The sequence below is a fragment of the Helianthus annuus genome, chromosome 7 (assembly GCF_002127325.2).
Source record: "Helianthus annuus cultivar XRQ/B chromosome 7, HanXRQr2.0-SUNRISE, whole genome shotgun sequence".
NCBI lineage: Eukaryota > Viridiplantae > Streptophyta > Magnoliopsida > Asterales > Asteraceae > Helianthus > Helianthus annuus.
Window position 1 is genome coordinate 28975730 of NC_035439.2, and position 10148 is coordinate 28985877.

The window sequence follows — 10148 nt, forward strand, 5'->3', positions numbered from 1 at the left end:
CAATCTGAACCCAAAACGCTCGCCTTGAATAAAAAGAACATGAAAAGATTCAAACAAAGAAAAAAGAAAGAAAGAAGAGCCATAGTATTCTAAATGTCATGGCAACTCACAGATTAGTATGGAAATGTGGTAGATTTAAGCAACGATTACAACTATATCAAAGAATTGACCCTTCAAAAATTACACAAAACCCGCTCCTCTTGTTCACCCCGTGTACATACAACTATGTTACATTACAAACCAACAAAGAAGAAGCTTCACACCTGTTAGTTAACTATCGGTTAGATTAACCCTCGAGACCCGTTTTCCCCATTCTGAGGAAAACAGGTTTCTTCTTCTGTAGACACTTGCAAAAAGACACGCACGTTGTCACCTGATTCATATTCTTAACTACACTTGAAAACCCGACATTTGTACCCATCAGACTTTGAGACAACGGCCTGTAGCTATCCTTCATGGATCAAAAGATCCTTGGCAATTAAAGCGATTCGTTGTTTCGCGCTATCTGAACGGAGCCCGTCTACTTTGAAGCCCATCTGTTATATACAATTCAAAAACCAAACCAAACCAAACCAAACTAATCAAGCTCTTTGGCGATCAAACAAACAAGATAATTGACGTGTGTGTGTATATTTGAATAATGATTTGACCTCGGTTTGACTATCAGGGGTGAACCATCGCAAGAGAACACCAAGATGCACTACGGCCGGTATAATCTTGAAAAGCAATGGAGTTGTCACCTACAAAGTTACTTTTGTTAGTGTCCCGTCAAGTTCTTTTGTGATCGACTTATTAGTTTCTTTAGATACAAGTTTGATCCATTCACTTATTTATGGGTCAACCAGGATTATAATTTAGCTCTTAACGGGTCAAAGTGTAACTTTAATGCCTAATTTGTTTTATTTGAAAAACTACCATTATCGCAAAAAAAAAGTAAAAATAATAACAGTTTTTTGTAATTACCAGACTAAGAGCCGTGGTTCCAAGAAGCAGCATGTACAGCTTCCCCTAAAAAGCAAAACGAATTATAATGTACTTAGGTGCGTATACCGAGAAATTAAACAAAAAGTTTCAGCAGCATCTTTCATGCATGCTTTTGTCACCGAATCAAACAAGAAATTGACGTTAAAAAAGTCGTGTGTTTAGATAACCACCTCAACTAGATGAAGATTAGAAGCACGACTGAGAAGGACAAAAGCAAACTCTCCTATTTGTGCTAAAGACATCCCAACCTGCACGGATAAATTCAATTAATATAAATATGTGGAAAATAGAAAATCCCAAATTTTAATTACAATACATTGAATACCCCCTCGTTCTTTATCAGTCCCAAATATAGAAAAAGGTTCCCACATGACTATTATAAAGGCAATACCAATAAGATGCTTGTCGGACGAGTTGGGTAATGTTACTTTAGTACTTAGCGTCAAATACTCAAATCGTGTCACGTCGGTTCAAAATTTTTTGAATTATTTACATATAATGTATTAAATATGATTATAGAAGGTAATATTGTTCTGAAACTTGGCTCTTATTTTTGCTAAAATGATTTAAGAGGCTTTATGCATTAAAAATCATCATCCCCTAACATATATCACTTGAACACATATTCATAAGCAAACCGATCGACATTTCCAAGCGTTCATGAATACTTAACTAGCAGCTAGAATCTATGCAGTTAATACCGGTGATATATCGGTTAATATCGGTCATATCGGTCCCCTAGTAAAATATCGGTACCGATATTATCGGCAATATTGACCGATACTATATAACCTATATATCACCGATATTTGACCGATATAACTGATAGTCCGATATATCACTGATATTTGACCGATATAACCGATATATCCCTGAATTATTGGTGTTAAATTTCTATATACATAAATTCTGCATTATATTAAAACTACCGATATCCCACCGATATTTCACCGAGATAGCCTATATCTCAACTATCAGTCCTTGACTGATATCCGATATTTTACCGCATTAACTGCATAGGCTGGAATAAAAGCATAGGATGGCTGGAAAATCTTACAAGAACAGAAGTTTTGTTGTTGTAGCCAAAACCCTTGACAACTACAGAAATGACAACTGTCTTGGCAATAACAACCAACAGAACAGAGGCTAACAGAATATCAATGTGGTTCCACAGAAAATGAACATGAATCAGCATTCCAATGCTAGCAAGAAATAAAGCCGCAAAGAAATTTCGTATTGGTTCGACCTGCATCAAAATAAAAGTTAAATTAACTATCTATCTGCACGTTATACTGATACGGTGAATAAAGTTCAAAAGAATTTACTTGTTCAAGTGTATGTTGAGCAAGATCGGTTGTTGATATCATAACTCCAGCAGCAAATGAGCCCAGTTCTAAACTTAATCCCAGCTTATCACTAGACTGAAATTACAAAATATAAAATATGGTTAGATATAATTATGTAAATAAAATGATAAAAGTATCAGGAAGAAACACGAACCCAGGCTACCAGCAGGCAAAATGCAACAGATGCTAGCTGATACAGTTCATTGGTCTGCACGGAACATTAAGAACATAACAACATGCACTAGAAAAGGACCACTTATATAATTTCTGTTAAAACTTGCATAGCATTTAAAGATTTCACACCTGTGAGGAGAGGTTTATCATCAATTTAAGGAACCAAGGTAAGCCCGTTCTTGATAATACTGATAAGACTGCCAAAAATGCAACCAACGCCACCAGCCTGACTAACTAAGGATCAGTATTATGACTAAATCAACAGAAATCTCCAATATTCACTAAGTAAGTAGATTTAATGTAAAAGAATAAAAATTACATTTTTTCACTTTAAAGAATTGGCATGAAATGGTGATTTCTCCCAAACCAACAAAAGGATTCAAAGTCTTATATAATTAATAAACTAGTTTTTTTATATCGCGCGTTGTGGTGAAACCGAGCAAATGATAATGTAAAACAAACGTGATTTGAAAATAAAGCATGTTATTTAGAAAGTCAAACCATTAGAACGGTTTAGTTTATCATCGTACCATTTTATGATACCAAATAAATACTTTATTTTGAGTATAACCTCGTTTTAACAAAACTGATAACGGAATGTCAGGGAAAGAAATCAAGCACAACTACGTACTTAAGTTTTTAGAAAAAAAAATTATAAACGTAACTTATTAAAGAAGTATCAAATTAATCGATAAATTAATATATGTTCAAAAAAAGAAAAAAAAAACAATTACTAAAAAAAAGGTAAAGGAAATATATGTTTTAATAAAAAGAAAAATATGTTATTAAAAGTAAATATAATAATAAACTATTATAATATATTAAATAATAAAATAATAAAAAACTATATATTATTATAAAAATAAAGTTACTATTCATCATCCCTCGAAATCAATATATATATAATATAATATTCATCATCCCTCGAAATCAATATATATATAATAGTATAATCCAAATATTAGAAACTTTAAACTTACGATTTAGTCATGGATATTACTCCTTGTAAAACACCTGAAGTTCCACCAAGGACTGGAAGAAGAGCAAACAGCAAACCCACTGCACAATCCTGTAAATAAAAATTGACAAAATAGACTTCAATTTTCTCACAATTCAAGAAACATAATAGTAAAAAATTGGATGTGAATAAGATGACATGTAAGCCCATTGGATCGAAATCTAACTTTTGGATGAAAGTAAGGGGGAAAACGGCAAGTACCTGTAAGATGAGGGTCCCAATAGTAACTTGTCCATGAAGGGCATTGACACTATTCTTCTCCATCAAAAACTTCAGGACCTGTGTGATAAAAATTGTATAACATCCATTAACATATAATTAAGCTAGAACGTAACAAAGGTTCATGTGCTTCAACCAAAAAAAAAATTAAGATGGTCATACCACTGCTGTTGACGACATTGAAAGAAGCACACCAACAAAAACGCCCTCAGAAGATTTACCGCCACATAACTGTAAATTTGTAATTTTTAAGTGATTTCCCGGACCACGAAGAAACCAATAAAATGTAACCTAACTCGTAAAAGATGTTAAGGAAATCAAAAGGTTAAAGCATCGGCTTACAGAGGCTGTAATTCCACATACGCACATAAATAGAAAACTTTGAAGCAGTCCTCCAAGAACAGCAACAGCTCGAACAACTTTAAGCTAAAAATTATCAAACAATTTATTTAATTAACACATTGCATCGACGATATATAACATGAATATAGCTTTAATTAAGAATCCAACTTTTGCCATTGAGAACTCCAGCCCCAGAGCGAAAAGAAGAAAAATTACACCAAACTGCGCTACTGTCTCAACCTGCAATTAAACATAATTTTGGTTGAAATTGTAGAAACCTTTAAGATAAGCAACACAAATTCAATATTATTTATTATGTCAATATTAGATACAAAGTGACCTACTTGAACTAGTTCACTGACTACATCCAGTCCACCAGGCCCAACAATAGATCCTGCCAGCAAATATCCAGTAATAACCTGTTAAAGCAAAATGATCCACATTAATGAGTCATGAAAAATGCGAAAATAAGCAGTGCACCATTTTTATGACTAAAAGGACAAACACAAACAGGGATTTAGATAGTGATCATACTGGCTGTCCAGCGCATGCGAAGGCAATGCCGCCACAAGTGGCAGATACAATGACAACAACAAGATCAGAGATTAACCTGTAAATTCACCATACTATATAAATTGCTTGGATGATTAATGATTTATTAAAGTTGTTTTGCTAACAAAATATTGATTGGAAGATCGGGATTAAATTGGAAGCATTACCTCAAATCTAATTGTAGCACTGGATATTTTGATTTGAAATTGGATATTATAAAAACATTATCCTGAATAAAGAGCGAGGAAACATAAGTACATGACGTAGTTAATAAATAAAATAAAGCTTTACGAGTTTTACCTTTCTATCAATTAGTGTTGGTGTCTCTTCTGCTCCATTGTCACTATCAATATTGAAAACATGATGAAGTTGAAAGGACCTACAAAAATTGTCTTCAATATTAGTAGTATACTAATGTAAAACTTCTGTACAGAAAGATGGGATGTGAGTTAGATATAAACATCACAGGACTAGATTATAAAGAGATAAGGGCACATACTTCTCGTCCTTTGTGTCGTTTTTCTTAGACTTAACCCTAGCCACAGTTTCCAATACAGCCTGGTGAAAACACATGTAAAGCAAACACAATCAGCAAGTAAAACTTGCAAAGTTTGGAAGAAGTAAAATCAAGAAATTTGCTAAAAGGAAAGAAATAAAGAAATAGAATGTCTTAAATTTTCAAAGTAAAGAAAAGAATATTTGAATAGCAAAAAGTGCATGAATGGAATGTAAGTTATATGAAACACTAACCTGTTGCCCAGCAACACTGTTATTGAAGCTGCCTGCATCATTTTCTGCATATTTAATGCATGTGCAAACAGTAAAAATCAAGAAATGTGCATCGAAGCTTCACACTTTCTGTGCCTATATTCTTAGGAGTAAAACAGAAACTAACAATAACATGTTAATCATTTGTATTCATCTGTTGCCAGTGTAATCACGGAACTAACGAACTATTGGATTAGATGATGTAAATACATCATTATGATACCGTTACTGTTTTACCTCCACTAACAAGCATTAAAAGCTACATAGCAACTTAATTCAAGAGGAGGCATTCGTGAGGCCGTACATACTACTGAAATAGTGATCTACAACTAAAACTAAATTCACTTCGATAACTCAGCAAGCTTCTCAGAAAAGATGTCATATAACACCCTCTCAGCCATTTTCATCTTATTCGTAATGAAAGTAGAAACATGCTGCAATTGTTGTGTGAGCATTCATTACTAAAAGTCTAACTAGTACAAATTTGCCATATTTGAATCAATCACTGCGTCCTATCCTTGCAATAAGCATATACCATGTTCAAAAGTAGAACATAGCTACGAAATTTTATATTAGAAGGCACAACATAGCTATGATTACAAAAGATCAACTACACAAAACTAGTCAAGCTTTATCCAAAAAGGTATAGAACATGTGAAGACAAAAAGGGTACATAGTTGTTAATAGCGAATAGCGACAAATAGGTACAAGGGACCTATATGCTACATAGCGAATAGCGACAAATAGCGACCGCTGTTTTATATATAGTGATATACTAGAAAAAGAATTTTGAAAATTTTTATATGTATATTATATCAAAATACCTTGGTATATATGTTATTTTAGATGTATATTTAACAAAAACCTGTAAATCCAGCTATTTTATAGATATATCTAATTGCTATTTACATTAAAAAAAAACTAATTGTCGCTATTCACGCTATTGGTCGCTATGACCCAAATAGCGACACTTGGTCGCTTCGCCACATAGCGCGCTATAGCGGTGCCGCTATTGACAACTATGAAAGGGTATTAACGGAATTTTAAGAAATTAACCCAATGATAGAATATTGGGAATCTAGTGATTTAAGTACAGATCTATTAGAATGATAGTATTACAGAAAATATGCCAGGTACCAATAAACGTACTTAATAAGAGCAAAATCTCCTTTACTTATTTGAGGATAAGACTTCCCTTACTTTTGGCATCCACATAATTACGCCACCAGAAAAGAACAAAAACTATGCAAATAAATTTAAAAGAATCTAGCCAACAACATACAACTACCAGATCTTCAAAATATACAAATTACAGATAGAATGTGTAATACTATTACACAAAATACAACACTTGTAATGTTCCACATGAACAAGACTTGGATCTCGATATCAAACAGAATTCTTTTCAAGAAAACAAATCATGCAAGTACATTAAACTTTATAACAAGCACCAAAGAAAGCATGAGTTTCATGATTAATTTGCAATCATCCATCTAGAAAGTATCATCGAAAATCAATATCAATCTCAGTTGAATAGATGCCAAGTCACTAAAGAATCTCGGTGTCGAAGCACTGACCACTGTGATGCTCCGAATCGACACTAAACATAAGATCCAATGCAGATCAATTCAACAACAGAAGTCAAACTAAACCTTCCAGGCCAAGGATCTCCAACATTAAGCAACATTGTAACATATTAATAACATAAAGTTCAAACCCTAACCTTCAAATTAAAAACCAATTCAATTCCTCTAAACTAAACAATAATAACACCTGATCCAAATATCTAATCACAAACACAATGCAGAAACCAAAATCCTACACAATTCACTTAACATCACAAAGAACACATTCTAAACCCTAAAAAAACCACCAGATCTAACAAACTAACCTTCGTTCTGATCACTCTCATTAAACTCCTTCTCCAGAGCCCGATCGATCATGCCGGCGAAGCTCCGGTCTCTATCCGTCGTAGCAGAGCCATTCACGGTGGCGTTATTAACAAAGCCGTCGCCGTTATCCACCAGCGGCAGCTGATCTACGGCGGAGACCGCGGCAGTGAAAAAGAATAAAGGAATTAGATACAGAGAGTAGAAGAGAGTGCAACGGCGGCGGCGGTGGTGGAACGACGGTGTGCCGCTATTCATCGCAGGACGGCGACCGAGGGTTTCGGGGCCGGTGCGACGGATGTGTGTGTGTGTTTGTGAGTGTGTGTATGTGTGTGAATTTTGTGTCGGTTTTTGTTGCAGTGATGGTTTAGATGATAGGGGGAGAGGAGGGTGGGGTCGGGGTGGGACCCACAGAGACAAGTTGTGGAGGATGGACACCAAATGTTTATGTATCACTCAAAAATGTTAATAGTGAAAATGTCCGGATAGTGGATGTGAATTATTGTTAAACGTGTTGAAATATAATATTTAGGAAATCAACCTTTATTTTATACCCAAATTATACTTCGTACCTTTTATTCTGAAATCAATAAAAACCAACCTTTATATTCATGTTTTGCTAAAAAGTATAACCTTTAACACAAACGATGTTAGTTTTCTTGGTTAACTGCCCTCACATGCATTGCATGTGAGGGTATTACTGTCATTTTCCATTTCCTATGTGTATTTTATATTAGAGTAAACTGCCATTTTGGTCCCTGTGGTTTAGCCAGTTTTGCCACTTTAGTCCAAATCCCAAACTTATTACATCTGGGTCTCTGTGGTTTGCATTTTTTTGCCATTTTAGTCCAAAATCCAAAAGTCCCCCTTTTTGACTGTTGAAAGCTGTCTATTTTGTCCTTTAGTGCGGGGGTATTTTGGTCCATGTTAATTTATTATAACATTTCAATAATTAATAACATCATCTTCAAGAACATCATCAAACTTCATCATCAAAACCCAGAAAATCAAGAACATCATCTTCAAGAAAATCAAGAACCCAGAACAAAACTAGAAACCATCACAAAAATCAAAATACAGACAACAACAAATCAAAACAAAAACCGATTTGTAAAAAGAAATGAGGCTCCAACAACAAAACAAAACAAAAACCGATTTGTAAAAAGAAACGAGGCTCAGATCTGTATCTTCAAGAACATCATCATCAAAACCCAGAAAATTCAGAAAATCAAGAACATCATATTTAAGAAAATCAAGAACCCAGAACAAAACCAGAAACCATCACAAAAATCAAAATACAGACAAAAACAAATCAAAACAAAAACCGATTTGTAAAAAGAAACGAGGCTCCAACAACAAATCAAAACCGCCATGGCTGCAAACAGAGGTTGCAAGCGCACTTGCCCTCCTCCGATTCTGCCACACCAAGCTGCGGAAAATCTCAAATGTTGACCTAATTTTGACTCGGATTAGGTGAAATCATCACAGCCTCGTGGTGAATAAAAGGACTGGGTTCACAGATCATCATCCATCACAAAATCACAGATCAACACCCACCAACACCCGAAACCCACCACCACCAACGAACACCTCCACCACCGGGCAGGCCACCACTACCGCCGTAACCACCACCGTCTTTCTTCCCCAAATCTCAAATCCGTCATCGAGTTCCTTCCGCAAATCAGTGTGCTGTTGAGTTTCTTTCTAGAGAGAGAGAGAGAGAGAGGGAGGAGGTGGCGCCGTGGCGGTGGCGGTGGTGGTGGTGGTGGTGCTATAGAGAGAGAGAGAGAGAAGAGAGAGAGAGCATATTTCATTGATCTGGGTAATAAGAGATAGAGAGAGTTGATAATCTTTAATAAGAGAGAGAGAGAGAGCTAAAAAAAATAATCAGTTTTCAATTTAAAAAATGACCAAAATGCCCCTGCACTAAAGGACAAAATAGAAAACTTTCAACAGTCAAAAATGAGGGTTTTTGGATTTTGGACTAAAATGGCAACAAAATGCAAACCACAGGGACCCAGATGTAATAAGTTTGAGATTTGGACTAAAGTGGCAAAACTGGCCAAACCACAAGGACCAAAATGGCAGTTTACTCTTTATATTAATTATTAATATTAATGCTTATGTCTCACCTACCTACCTCTACTCCACCTCACTCCCATCTCTCTCTAGACTTTGCAACCACCGCCACCACCACCATGGCTTCTGGCCAGCCACGGCGCCACACACCACCAGTGATAAAATCTCGATTCCCTACGAAAAAACCTCATATTCAATTCTTGTTTCCCCATTTGTAGTCACAAAAATATTCATGACTTCTCATCTTCAATAAAAAGAAACTTGTAGGTTTCAAACCAATATTCTAAAGTTACATGTCCTTGTTTCCAATCATCATTATCATACCTTCATCCTAGTCTTGCTCAGTCTTCGTTGCTTGTATGGACGCTAAAGCTTCCTTTTCACAACACTGAATGGGGCCAGATCACCACCGCCATGGACTCCGGTCACAACCGTCGTCATACTAAAGAAGCTTTGTCTCTCCGAAAACTCTAGAGGGCAAGGATGCAGCCAGAGGTGGTGTTCATCGAGCAGTGATTTTCAACGATTTTCGTCGGCTGTGGTGGATGTTACAGATTAGTGCAGTCGTTGTCTCTGGTAGGTCCGCTGTCGGTCATGGTGAGTCAGACAGTCGGTAAAAATGGTGAAGCCCACTATTATCGATCTCGTAAATGTCTGTGTTCGATTTTGCAGTTTTGAATTTTCAAAAACCCACTAAAAAGCTTCAAATTTTTGGACCAAAGAGGTGCATAAATCTCCCAAACTATGACGAATATCGAAATTCTGTTCAATGGGTTT

At 35.6% G+C, this 10148-nt stretch overlaps 1 protein-coding gene across 1 annotated transcript; it reads right to left on the minus strand.

Annotated features, from left to right (window-relative positions):
* Positions 1–24: 24 nt before the first annotated feature.
* On the minus strand, positions 25–7679 carry LOC110868934 (K(+) efflux antiporter 6). The gene is made up of 20 exons (XM_022118215.2): positions 7295–7679; positions 5386–5429; positions 5135–5193; positions 4936–5014; positions 4803–4864; positions 4618–4693; positions 4428–4502; positions 4252–4323; positions 4084–4167; positions 3904–3972; positions 3724–3801; positions 3485–3573; positions 2634–2730; positions 2485–2538; positions 2310–2405; positions 2042–2230; positions 1155–1232; positions 964–1008; positions 651–740; positions 25–536 (listed from the first exon to the last, which is right to left on the minus strand). The coding sequence occupies exons 1-20, from the start codon at positions 7548–7550 to the stop codon at positions 447–449; spliced, it is 1782 nt and encodes a 593-aa protein (XP_021973907.1). The 5' UTR covers positions 7551–7679; the 3' UTR covers positions 25–446.
* Between the last annotated feature and the right edge of the window lie 2469 nt (positions 7680–10148).

Coding starts and splice junctions, on each gene's coding strand:
- LOC110868934 (XM_022118215.2), bottom strand. CDS start 7,550: ATGAATAGCGGCACACCGTCGTTCCACCACCGCCGCCGCCGTTGCACT. Junction 4,865..4,935: donor CAACACTAATTGATAGAAAG/GTAAAACTCGTA, acceptor CTCTTTATTCAG/GATAATGTTTTTATAATATC. Junction 741..963: donor GAACCACGGCTCTTAGTCTG/GTAATTACAAAA, acceptor GTAACTTTGTAG/GTGACAACTCCATTGCTTTT.